The following is a 13552-nucleotide window of genomic DNA, read 5'->3' as shown; positions in this document are numbered from 1 at the left end:
CTAAAATAGCAGAAAGATAAAATGTAACAATGCTAACAGGACTTTAGAGCAAAAAATCTATGAAACTGTTGCTACCCAATGCAGTTTCTCACTGAACCCACAGCTCAGGCCGTGCCACCCAGAGCCGTCCCAGAACCCGACCGTCCCCCAAAAACTGCATGTCCCGGAGCCGCCCCCTCCTCCTCCCATCAGCCCCCCTTTATACTGAGCAGGATGGAATTGGCATGGAATACTCTCTTTGGCCTGTTTGGGTTACCTGTCCTGGCTTCGTCCCCTCGTTTCTCGTGAATAGAGAGATATGAAGAGCTGAGAAAAGTCCTTGACTGTCTGACAGCAACTAAAAACATCAGAGTGTTATCAGCACTGCTTTCATTGTAACACCCAAACACAGCATTCCATCCCCTGCTACAAAAGAAGTTAACTCCATCCTGACTGAAACCAGGACATGAAACCAGGACACAAACCCAAACCCAAACTGAAGATGAGGTTTCGGCACTGTCTCCCCATCCTTTCTGCATAGGGGTGATTCTGGGTATGTTTGGAGAAGCACATGCTCTCAAATCATCTGCTGAAGCCTTCACGCTTGCTGGGAGCCTGAAACCACCATTCTCCACCTCCTTCCAGATTATAGGCCGTACCAACCTGACCCTGTGGGGATTAAGGTGTGTTCCCTGTCCAGCACAGGGCTCAAACCAGCTGAGCAGGATACGATGCTAAAATCACAGCAGACGGCAAGCTCAGCACTGTGCCCAGTCCAAACCAGTGCGACCAGCAGCCCTGAGTGGGAAATCCATCTTGCAGGTCTTTTCAGTAGAGATGCTGCCAAGGCCAGAGTGTCCTTGGAGGATGCAACGAGCTCCTCACCCACTGTGCAGGCTCTACTGTGCCCTGGCTTAAAGAGTTTTAGGGGTGAGTGAAGTCTTGTGTTCCCCTGGGAGGGCTTGAAAAGGAACAAAGTTCACAGGTCTCTGAATATCAGGAGTTTGGCTCACGCTGGCTTTTGGGAAACGGGGTTTTATCTAAAATCTCAAGCAAGGCGAGGTCCTGGAGAGCCTGGAAATGCCGCTAGCGTTCCCCAGCTGAGCATCCCGGCCACCCCGGCAGGCTCCCACGATCTTATTAAAGCTGTGTTCATGTACCAGACACGGTGCTGGTTTGTTTGGGTTTTTTTTTTTTTTGCTGCTGCTGCTGCAATTAAAGTCGGAAGGAGCCCTTTAATGTAGACTGGCTGGGAGATGTTTAAAGCAGCTGGTTTGATCTTGCAGGGGAAGGTGCGTGCAGGTCGCTGCTCCTCTGGCTGAGGACGTGTGGCTCGGTGCAGTGGTGAGGACCGGTCCTTCTAGCTCTACGGAGCCTGCTTCGACCTTTTGGGTTTGCAAGGGGTCCTGCTGCTCACTAAACTGGGTTTCTCTAGGCTCCAGCCCTCTTCTAAGTGTTCACTACAAAAATGGGGACTGTGTTGCCCCATTCCTCCTTGCTACAAGGATGAACCTTGCAGCAACAGGGCTGTGGGCACACTCTCTGTCCCCACACTGCCTTTTTCCATCCTCTTAGCTTCTTTCTCCATCCCTGAGCATGGCAGAATCCTCCTCCTTGGCTTCAGCAAGATTAATCTCACTCAGTTTCCCTCTTTGCAAGCAGGCAAAGCCTTCTGGGACAGCCAGTAGAGAGATGGCTCTCACGGGTAGGTGACATCTTCCAGCGATGGGGATGTTTCCCGTGGGAGCTTTGCTGCGTGCCCAGTAAACCCCAAATCCCCTGAAACACAAAGGAAAACATTGAGAACTTTTAATTTCTCTCTTGTTTTGTTGTTGGTTGTTTGTTTTTCCCCTTCTCTGCCTACCAAATAACCAGTTCTCCCTGCACCCATTTCTGCCCATCGTGTTCCTTGGGAGTTGTTATGATGGGAAGGACCGACCTGAACAAACATTTCCTTTTGTTAGGTTTTATTCGGACGTTGCCCTAATGGGGTAGCTGAGGCCATGAGTCACCTGAGGAGAGGCTAGATGGAAAATTTGGCTTGTTTTAAAGAAAATCATTTTATTTTAATGGTACTGTTTGTTGTAATAACCCTAAACAACCACATTGTGCAACAAGAGGAATTGAAATGTTTAATGCATTAAGCTTTGGAGTCCTTACATGGAGCTATAGGGGAATAAAAAGGTGAGAAGAAGCCCCGAAAGAGCTCACTGCTGAGCATCTTGGGGCAGGGCTGGGTGTCACCCACCCTGTCCTGCCCCTTTGCCTCATGTCCCCTCCCTGGAGACGCCCGTTCTCCCCAGGGGCTGCCTTATCGCCTCCATCTCCCCAAGTGGGGCGGCAGCTTGCTGGGTGGTGGAGGTGGAGACGGTAGGGTCCCCTGGCTAAACCCCGTCATCGAGGGAAGGAGGAGTTAAATTCCCCTGCCTTTTAATCCAGTCCTGCTGGTTTACCTACAAAGCCAAGCAGCAGCTTCCTTCGCATGCAGCTGCCGTCCCAGGCACATCATGCCCCAACGTCACGTTGTTCAGATGTCCACCAGCCATGCCACCTACGGCGTCTGCGTGTTGGGTACTGAGGTCTTCCTCGATACACGCCGGTAAGGCTTGGGATTGGAGTATCCCCACTGTTTTCCATGGGGTTGATGGGGTTTGGGGGAGCCAAAGGTGGATTTGTTCTTCATTTGGAGGAGAAATGGGTGATGGGGGAGGTGGGGAATCTAGAGTTCCTTTTGAGCCATATTGTGAGTTCATCCAATGGTTTGGCAAGCTTGTTCAGTGTATGGGTGACATTCCCCCTCCAGGTCTGTTTAAAGGGACAATGTCCCATGGGGAGCTGCACCCAAAGGAGGGACGTTGGCTCTGGCAAACACAAGGCGTCAAAGCGTAGCCGAGCCATGACAATTTGCAGGCAAAGCCCATGCACACCCTGGCTGAGCGGGATCTATTTCTGGCTGTGAAAACATTAAGCAAGAGCAATTCAAGATGAACAACTTGGCCAGAGCTAAAATGGGGAAAAGAATAAAATGTGTGGCTCAGGCAGAAAATATCCACCAGCAGGATTTGCACAGGTGATTTCACAAAAAGAGATTTTTCTGGCATTAAATATGGGGGTTGCTTTATTGGCCAGATACGAGGCTGTATTTACCCTGCTGTTACATTGTCATTATTTAATAAATTACCTTTATAATGATAGAGACTACAGGACAAGCCAGTCAGCATCGCATCCGGGGCAATTACTGGGGCTGTGTGTTGGAGCCAGGCCAGGCCATGCCTTTGTCCCCCTCAAAGGGCTTTGGGTTGAGCTTTAGTTTCCCTAAAAAGGTATTATTTTTTCCTCTCAGCCAGATAGGAATATATAAAACCTTTTATTTGCAAATCATTTTTGCCTGTTAAGTTCAGTCCCATTTGAACATGGAGCCTGAGCCCCAAAACGGACCAGTTTGGCTCCTCAGTAGCAAATTTGAGCTTTGGTCTGAAAAAGCAGATGGCAAATGTTCTTTCAACTGAAGGGAAAAAAAAAAGGGGGATAATTTTGTTTCCAGAGTCAGCTCTCTGGGGATAACTCAGTGATGGATGCTTCAGGTTTTGACTCTTTGGACTGTTTTGGGACAGAAATGGAGGACGATGGGAATCCAGTGGAGATGCTGAGGTGTGAGGGCTGTAAAATCAAGGCAAATAAACCTGAAATTGAGAAGCCATGGCGTGCAACTGCGTGCAGGTGGATTTACAACACCTCATGATGTTAAATACGAGGGGTGGCAAGCAAGATGACACTTTAATCTCCCCCTACAAGCCACTGCAGGCACCAGTGATGCCATGCCAAGAGCAACACTGGGAATAAATCTCTTCTGTATTTTTTTTGTTGTTCTTGCTGTTAAAATTTACCACCCTGTCCCTTTTTGTGCGTGGCTGGGGAGGCTGGCTCCCAACAGCAGACAGGTCAGAGCACTCGTGCTTCTGGGATGGAGGTGCTGGGGTTGTAATGAGCAGGTAGGAAGAACTTCAAAGGCAAGGGATGTCATGCAGGTGGGGTGCAGGTTCTCCGTGCTTGGATTCAGGCTCTGCTTCAGTTTGAGCATCACTCAGGTCAGGGTATGGTCCCACAATAACCATCTTCCCAGGTGGCTGACATCAAAACTGTCCTGACTCTTTGTTGGGGTTTTGTCATGAGATGCTGAATTTTTGGGGGTTTTCTTGTTGTTGTGGAGGGGAGTTGGATGCCCAAACTTCAGCAATTTGTAATCTAGGCTTAACCACGGCCGGACGTGCCAAAGCTCCAGTGGGAGCTCTGCTTGCTCAACACCACCACAGAGATAATACATATAAAATTCAGATGATGCATTTCGTCACCTGAAGATGGTTTCTGACACCTTTCCACCCAGTTAAGCCTGGATTTTAATTCCAGGTTCAAGTATTTGGCTTCACAGAGGAAAACAGGAGGGACAACTTGGTCTATAACTCAACACTGCTCTCTTTCAGATCTACCCCCAAAGGTGCCACGTCATTTGATGTCCATGCCACCTCCGCGGTTACGGTACACATCATCCACAGCCCCATGACAAAACCCATGATTAACTCCAGATGGCCCCTGGATCCTGATATAGAGGTTGTAGTGACCATTGATGTCACCAGCAGGACTGTCAATGACAATAAGGTTAGTTGCTTTTCATGCACTAAAACTGGGATAAGAAGTCAAACTACTCAGGAAAAAAAGGAAGGATTAAGGGCAGGCTTGAGCTTTTCTAAGTAGTGCCAAAATCAGACTTAAACAGACTTATTGCATACAAAAAAAATGGAACTAAGAAGGGGGTGACATTTTGTTGTCCCAAAGACAAGACAGCAGTGGTTGAAAAAAATTGGTGTTGGTAACTCTATACCAGGCAGCCAAAACACTCCAGCCTTGGCTTTTTCCATCCCTGGCTTTTATCTTTTGCTGAAGCAGGCAGAAATTGTTCAGCTGAACTGTGTTTAACAGAGGATGGGCTTGGATGAACCTTCCAAGGGCTAGGTGCATAGCATTGGTTGGTCAACCCAATGAGTAGGAAGACCTACTCAGTATGATTGGGACACAGGACGTGGGTCATGATCTGGTGATGTCTTTGCAGGTTAAGATTTCATACTACGGACGGGAAGGCGATGAGCTTTCGGTGGCTTGGTTGTATCTCACCTGTGTAGGTAGGTATTACAAGAATGCTTGTTCCAACCCAGCCACCCCCTTTTGGATGCCAAGATCCCTTTGGGGTCATGGGACAGGAGTTAAGTGGGGGGCGCGGGCTGCCCATCTGTGACGTAGGATGAAGGTTTGGGTGTTGACTGATGCTGACAAGCAAAAGGGAAATAATTAAAATGTTATTATGCTGCCTTATATGGTGCAAAAAAGGCACAGGCTGGGCTGTGTCCCCACCCAACGCGTACACCAAGCATCCTCCTCCGCTTGCCAAGATCATTGCGTTGGCAGAAGAGGATCCAAAGGAGACCATCCCACCCAAGTTTGGCTGGTGTCCCCTTCCTCAACCTCTGCTGCAGCTAAGGGGGAGCAATAGGCACCAAAGTGTAGTTGTCTGACCTATTTTAAAAGTTTAGGATGAGATGAATCATTCCCTTGAAATGCCTATTTTCCTCTGCTGACTACAAAGTGAGTCTAGACAACCAGTCTGGATGCAGAGCCTTCCACTTGGATGGATTAATTATCCTAAATTTGGGAATTTTCTAAAGCGTTCACGACAGTGAGACCTGTGTCCTTTAGTCATGCATATGCCTCCCAAAATTGCACCTGAAGAGAGAGGCTGATGGTTGCCCATGTCCTGTGGCTGAGGGGTTCCACTGGAGTCATCTGGGGCCACCGCTGTCCGCACAGCTTTCACCTTACAGATGCTCTTTGATTGCTTAGATTTAGGCTTTCATTTCCAGCATCTCCACATCCTCTACGTCAAGGAGAAAGACAGTCTTTGCTCCAGTGCTTGTGTTTTCCACACATTTTCTATCCAATTTGGAGGAGTATCTGTGTTAAGATAGGCTTAATAGAGATTTCAGTAGGGTTCAGATGAGGTTGCTGGTAAACCTCTGCTTTACTTCAGCAGAGGCAGAGATTTGGGCCAAGAAGAGCTCTTTAAAGTCCTCCTGAAATGTTGCATCAACACTAGTGTTTATTTACTCATCCATGGTGAAAAGGCTTTCATGCCTTCACTGTGATTTGGCTTCACAAAAACTCTTGAAACTGGTGAAAGCACAAGATTTGCTGTGAGATGGGTAGGTCTCTGCTGGGGGAACCAAGATAAGAGGAGACAGCAGGAGACCAAAGGGGAAAGACATGAAAGAGCCATGAGTTGGCTTTTCTATCAGCATTCTGTTGGAGACACTGGGTCTGGAGCAACTTTGGGACATGAAGGTGGGGTCAGTCTTGAGTGACTCATGCTGAGGGCAAGCCCAAAATGCCACTGAGAGCTTGTTCCCCTGCCATGTGGCATCCTTGTCTCTCTTGATGTTTCAGATGTATCCCTGGACGTGGACTTGAGCCGTAATGGCAGAGTGAAGAGCAAAGGGAAGGACAAGGTAATGAGAAGCTTTTGCTCTAGGCAGCATGCAGAGGGACAACACAAGGTACAGCCATTTGCAGTCTCTTCCCAGAAAATCTCCAGGAGGGGAAGAGACTTGGGTGGTGTTGCTGGTGCCTGAATTAGAGAAAATAACACAGCAAATTCCCAACCTACTAATTGAGGAGGAAAAGACTTTATTTTCTTATTCCCTGCCAAAATCTCCTGTGTCTCTAGTCCAGCCCCAGGGATTATGTAGGAGAAAATACTCTGCTTTATTTTAATTTATTTCCTTTTTGCCTTTTTGGGCTTAAAACCCGCCGCTAAATGAGTCAGCTGTGAGTTTTGCAAATAGCAAGAGATTTACCCCTTTGGCAACAAATCTGCATGTGCCCAAGCACTTACTCCCAGGTAATTTACACTGCTGATTGGGCTGCAGTTAATTGTGCACCGAGATGAGATGCATTTCTAGAAGCAGGGTAGTGTTGTCCAGATGAGGCCTGGCAGATACTCTCTGGCTTGTTAGAAGATAAGATCTGCTCGAAATAGACTTCACTGACCGTGCTAGAAGCTGAGGGTAGGAAATTCAGTGGCTTGAAAGCATCACTGCTGGCTCTCTACCAGCCTTGACTGCATGTTGTGGGTTGTCCTCCGAGCGTGGCCATAGTGGTGGGATTTTTGCCAGTCCAGGAGGAGGCTGGGATGGGGAAAATCTTGTTCTCATCCCCTTTGGGTTGTTCTCCTCCAGGCCAAGTGGACGTGGGGTCCGGATGGACAAGGCGCTGTACTGCTGGTCAACTGTGACCGGGACAGCCCCGGTACAGGAGGGACAGACAGCGGTCAGGTGGACATACGGACCACTGCAGGTAAGGTGTCATCTGCAGCGTGAGAGGACCCAAAAGATTTCACCAGGATCTTTCCCACTTGCAACTCTCCCTCTGCATCCCCTCTCTCCATCTTTTCCCCCCTGTAGACCTTCAGGACATGTCTGTCATGCTGCTGCGGACTCAAGGTCCCAGCGCTATCTTTGCTGAGTACCAGGTGGTCCTGCATGTCCCCGAGTCAGATGCGGATAAAGTGCGGGTTTTCCATGCTATCCGTGAGTATTTCTTCCCTCCTTCCCAGATATTTGTGTGTGACCCTGAAGTGGGTGAACCCTATTTTTTATGTTCACCACGGTTAACAGCTGGGCACCTGCAGTTGCTGGAAACACGCATTTATCCCCAAAGCTCCTCTGCTATTTTAGAAGATGGAGTTAGGTGGGGGGAAAAAAGGATTAAAAAAGATTTTTCTCATTGGAGTTGCTGAAATTTTGACATTCCCATGGGGCAGATAAGCCCCACGTGGCTTCTGGCACCTTTTCAGCATGGGCAATGACCCAGCAGCCAAAGCTGCCCATCTCGTTGGGCAGCGCGTTTTGCCTTTGAATACCCTGGCAGCTGGATCCCCAGCAGCTGAAAATCAGGTCAGGGAACCCAAGTGTATCATTAGATGCTTAACTCCAGCCGTGCACCTTGAAAGGGTTGGACCTGAGGGTATAGAGTCCTCTTTGTACGAGGAAGATCAAGTGTGTTCCCCAGAGAAGAGGAGGCACACCCGCTCCTCTGCAAACCATGCTGGCATCAGCCACCTCCTTGCTGGTGCCTCCTTCCAGCTTGATGGACAGGTTGGTCACCCTGTCTTGGGTTGGGCATTTTGGTGTTTCTCCAGGGAGTGACTCGTACCCCCGCTACAAACCCGTGTTGGGGCCGGACAAGCTTTCCTACGTGCTGGACCATGTTGGTAGCGGAGAAAACACTTTCTACGTTGAAGGGTTGGCTTTCCCTGACCTGGGCTTCTCTGGGTTGGTTTCCTTCAGCGCCAGCTTGCTGGAGGTACCCCATAAGGTACGTGAGGTTTTCCCCCATCCCCTGCAAAGTCCCCTAACAGTGGGGTTTCCAACCTCTGCTCCCTGATGTTTTTGCCCCTCACAGAATTCACCAGGCACCCCAATTTTCACGGATACGGTGGTTTTCCGTGTGGCACCCTGGATAATGACGCCCAACACCCAGCAGCCTATGGAGGTTTTTGTCTGCAGGTAGATTGTCAATCCATTGCTTTCCTGCCTTGGGGGACTCTCCAAGGAGGAGTTTTTGACCCTACCTTGCTACACAGCAGCCATAGGGTGAGCCAAGCTTTATGTATGTTATTCCAGGTAAGGTATAGCATACATAAAGGTAATACCCAGGTATTTAGGTAAGGAGCTCGCTGGCACTGCTACACTCATTGCAACCCCTAGGAGAAAGGCTGTAGGACCTCCTCTGGGGTCTAACCTACACCTAACATATTTAGGAATGATGAATGGGCTGTACAGTTGGGGTTGGGGGGGGCTTCTCCCTCTTCTCACAGCATTTGCTTCTTTCTCCCAGCATCCAGCGGGGCTCAGACTCCAACGAAATCTTTCTGGAAGGGCTGAGGGTCCTGCTGAAGAAAGCCAACTGCAAGCTGACCATCTGCTCAGAGATGGAAACCCGCAGTGACCGCTGGATCCAGGTCATCAATTGATGCTTGTTATACACAGCTCTCCTGGGGCAAGTAGGGTTCCTCTTGTTGGCACTCCTGGGAATGATCAGCTGCAGTGCTCAGGGAAGGTGCTAAGGAGGCGAATCAGGCAACCATGGACTAAAGTGCAGGGAAATGCTGTTGCTGGTGGCAACCAGCACACAGGGATATTGTCCAGGGACCCAACGGGTCATTGCAAGAGACTCCATGGGACATCACAAGGGAGGCCCCTTTATAAGAGGGACCCCATTGCAGAAAGGACCTTGTGGGGCTTTGCAAGAGGGGTCTCCACTCCAAGAGGGACCCTGTAGGACATTGCAAGAGGGGTCCCATTGCAAGCAGGACCTTGTAGGGTGCTACAAGAGGTACCTCATTGCCAAAGGGACCCTGTGGGGCATTGCAAGGGGGTCTCTGCTGCAAGAGGGACCCCACAGTGCAGTGCCAGGACCCAGTCTGTGCTGGCTGGGTGTGCCATATGCTCCCCACAGCACGCCCAAGCCTCTGCCCTCCCTGCCCCACTTCCCTGAGTGCTGTGGTCACACATTGCATCCCTGGGGGTGACCCGTGACAGGTGCGGCAGTGCCGGGTGGGGTGTCATCCCCTGGCAGAGTGAGGTAGCTGCTTCCCTTGTGGTTAAGGGGATCAGCCAGGCTTTGCCAGGTATGCCCCATTTCCTGCTCCACCCTTACCACATGCCTCACTGAGATAGCTATCACCCTGCCAGGAGCATTCCTCCTCTTCCTCCTCCTCTTCTTCTTCTTACAACAGGATGAGCTGGAGTTTGGCTATGTGGAAGCACCGCACAAGACGTTCCCTGTTGTCTTTGACTCGCCCAGGAACAGAGGCTTGAAGGATTTTGCCTTTAAAAAGATCCTGGTATGTCATGTGGCCAATCCTCCTCCTTCCCCCTAAATCCCACCCCCAGGGGGTCCCCATCACCAGTCTCCACTTCTCCAGGGCCCTGATTTTGGCTATGTGACCCGTGAACCCCCTGGGAAAGATGTCTCTAGTCTCGACTCCTTTGGCAACCTGGATGTCAGCCCACCGGTGACAGTGCGAGGGAAGGAGTATCCCCTGGGCCGGATCCTGATTGGCAGCCCCCTGCCTTGGTGAGATGGGGGGAGATGAAGTCCTTTCTCTTGGAAGCCTGGGAAGCACCCTAAGCCCTTGCATGAGGAAGTGTTGCATCCTTCAGAGCAGAAATCTGGGGCCTCTTTCCATCAAAATGGGAATTTTGGGGACCAACTCCCATCAATCTCCAGATTTAATGTGCATCATTATTCCTTCATCCCTTAGAAAATCCTGCCACCACACTGACTTTTACTTCCTCCCAAACTGCTGCTGCTGCTTTTTCCTCTGATCCTACAAAGCCAAAAGCATCCAGAATATTTTTTTTGTCCCCTATTAAAAGGAAAAACAGGAGAATCCAGGAAAGGGGCACAGTCCTGAATAACTGGAAATTGTTTTGCTCTGGGCAGGCAGTGCTAGGCAGCTCCGTGGGAACAACAGCGCCCTGCAAAATCCTCCACAAAGGAGAGGTTTTTTCCTCCTTAGAAAAAAATAACTACTGGAACGAATCCAGATGGGGTTTGATCCAGGATAACACCCAGGATGCTCTGACCCCAGCCCTGCTGCAAGCCAGGGAGTTTGCTTCGGTTAGAGCAGCAGGGAAATGGCATTTTCCCAGCCTCTCTGGGACCATAATTATCTCTTATTACAAGAAGTTTAATTAATGTTTTCCCAGCCTGCTGCTGTCTAAGAAAACTTCACCCTCACACGAAGTGCTGTGTAAGGAGCGATTTAAGATTCGCAGGGATGGGAGGGGGGGGGGAATTAAATCCAGTGGGTGCCCAAGCAGCGTGGGGAATGTGATGCCTATAGATATATAAACATACATAATACAGATATATTAATGTATAGATGGGGTAGACCTTGCAGAGGGATGTGATGGCTGCCTTCTTTCTCCTCTTCCCTCTGCTCCCCAGGGCCTCTGGCCGGCGGATGTCCAAGGTGGTCAGGGATTTTCTTTATGCCCAGAAAGTGCAGGCGCCGGTGGAGATCTACTCGGAGTGGCTGAATGTTGGCCACGTGGATGAATTCCTCACCTTCGTCCCCGCTTTTGATAGGAAGGTACCTGTCCCTGGAGCCACTGCAGGTCCTGCACAGGGTGTTTTCTGCAAATGTGGGAAAATAACCACCAAAAAACCCCCTTTTTGCATTTGCTCATCCTTCCCACAGGGGCTGGGTGATGCACCTTATCTTGTGATGGCATCCTAGGAAACAGTGAGTCCCTGGGTGGCATCTTGTGCCCTCTGTACCACCTGGGGTTGGGTTTGGAGTCAGCGTGGTGTCTCTTGGCAGGACAGTGGGATAAAATATCCTGAACCCCATGGCTTTCTCCCGCAGGGTTTCCGGCTCCTCTTGGCCAGTCCCAACGCATGCTACAAGCTCTTCAAGGAGAAGCAGAGTCAGGGCCATGGTGAAGCCACGCAGCTTGTTGGTAAGGAAGTGGGTGAGGGCATCTTTGTGGCATGATGAGAACCACTGGTATCCCTCACTGGTGTCCCTTACTGCTCTGCTCTGGTCCCTGCATAGGGATGAAGGGCACGGAGAGGAAAAGCATCGACGAGATCCTGTCAGATGAGGCACTAAGGAGTGACAACCGGCACGTGCAGGTGGGTCTCTGCACCTGAGGGTTTGCTCTTCTCGCTTGGACATTGCTGCTAGGTGGTCTCTGGGTGCAGGGAGCATTTTTAGAGATCCTGGGGAAAAGCAAGAAGCTGTGGTGTGAGTTAGAGTGTGTGGTGTGACAGCAGTGACCAAGAAGAGCAGCCATGAAGGAGCTGGGCACACTCAAGTGCTGGGCCACCCACTGGGAGATGACTGCAGAGGTGCCAGATCCTTTCGGTTGCTCAGGTTTGGGGGTGGGTTTGAGAGGTTGCTCACAGGGATGGGGTGCAGATGTGGACTGGGCAGGATGCAAGGGGTGGCGATTTCAGTCCTCCCATCTCTTTGCAGCGCTGCATCGACTGGAACCGTGACCTCCTGAAGCAAGAGCTGGGCCTGACCGAGCAGGACATCATCGACATCCCTCAGCTCTTCATCCTGAAAGGCTCCCGTGCAGACGCCTTGTTCCCCGACATGGTGAGCCCCCCACAGTGCACCTCCCCTCTGCTCCCTCTTTCTCCATCCACACCTGATACAAACACCATTTTTGGGTGGAAAACACCGACTTAATGAATTTTTTTCGGTCGGGCTGCAGGTGAACATGCTGGTGCTGGGCCGGCACCTGGGCATCCCCAAGCCCTTCGGACCAATGGTGGGTGGGCAGTGCTGCCTGGAGGAGCGGGTGCGGGCGCTGCTGGAGCCCCTGGGACTCACCTGCACCTTCATCGATGACTTTTTCTCCTACCACGTCCTCTCTGGGGACGTTCACTGTGGCACCAACGTCCGTCGGAAACCCTTTGCCTTCAAATGGTGGCACATGGTGCCCTGAAGCACCCAGAGACGGGCTTGGGTCCCACAGCCGGAGGATGAAGGTGCATTTGGTGCATCAGAAGATGCATTAAAATAAAGGGTTTTGCCAATAAAGCTGCATCAACTCAGAAGCTGCAGCTCTTACCCTGCTCCCGTCATTTCTTCCTCTGCTCTTGGGTTGAAAATATCGTTGGAAATATTGGGTTTTAATCACATAGTTTGTTATGGGAACACTGGGGTGTCCTTGAGAGTGTGGTCCATGCAAGTCAGCTGGCAAGGAAGCTGCTTTTGGGGGGTTTTGGGATGCCAACCCCCTGCTAAAAGGTCTTACAGCCCCTTATCCCAGTTTGTAGCTTAGAAACTCCCCGCAAATTCCCTTTATCAGCCAAAATACCCACCTCCCCTGGGGCAGACCAGCCCTTTGCCCCAGCACCATGCCGAGACAGAGCCCTGCCCTCCTACAAATCGTTTTACACCTTCCCCAGCACAACAAACTTCCTTTTCCCTTTGCGACCGCCCTGGCTGCTTTTTCTCCCTCTTTTCATTGCAAACAAAGCGTGACATTTCCCTGTACAGGCCTGGCACCCCTGCCAGTCTCTCCTGCCTGCACTGCCCTCACCCAGCACGATGATCCAGCACCAGGAACCGAAACCCATCCCCTGCCTCGGGCACTGCTTAGCCCTCTGTAACCCCAGCCTCTATTATGGGGCTAAACCCATTTTTTGGGGGCAATTTGCCTTTTTAGCAGTACTTTTTGAGGTATAAAAGCATAGCTGCAATGTTGTGTTTACAACTGGTGCTGGAAAATCAAGGGAGATACTCTCCAAAAGCCTCTTGCATCCTTCTTTGCATCCCTTTTGGGTGGTTTTTTTTTTACCAAAAAGGTTATTTCTAACCCCAGATACCTCCTTTCCCCACAGTTATGTCTCAGCTGAGTTTCCCCAGCCCCACCAAACGATATTAAATTCCAGTGGCACATGACCCCACGGGGAGTTGGTGGGGGGACAGCTGCATCTGCAA

At 50.5% G+C, this 13552-nt stretch overlaps 1 protein-coding gene across 1 annotated transcript; it reads left to right on the top strand.

Moving 5' to 3' along the window:
* Positions 1–2486: 2486 nt before the first annotated feature.
* On the top strand, positions 2487–12551 carry LOC311200385 (protein-arginine deiminase type-1-like; the record flags this gene model as incomplete). Its single annotated transcript, XM_084274604.1, has 16 exons — positions 2487–2578; positions 4461–4635; positions 5087–5156; positions 6472–6533; positions 7263–7380; positions 7488–7613; positions 8225–8400; positions 8488–8591; positions 8923–9046; positions 9824–9931; positions 10013–10164; positions 11041–11185; positions 11462–11555; positions 11651–11730; positions 12074–12199; positions 12318–12551. 16 exons carry the CDS (start codon positions 2487–2489, stop codon positions 12549–12551), a joined length of 1986 nt encoding a protein of 661 aa, XP_084130730.1.
* Positions 12552–13552: the final 1001 nt, after the last annotated feature.

This window comes from Gallinula chloropus, assembly GCF_964237585.1.
Source record: "Gallinula chloropus genome assembly, chromosome: 23".
NCBI classification, from domain to species: domain Eukaryota; kingdom Metazoa; phylum Chordata; class Aves; order Gruiformes; family Rallidae; genus Gallinula; species Gallinula chloropus.
This window is presented reverse-complemented; position numbering and strand designations above follow the sequence as displayed.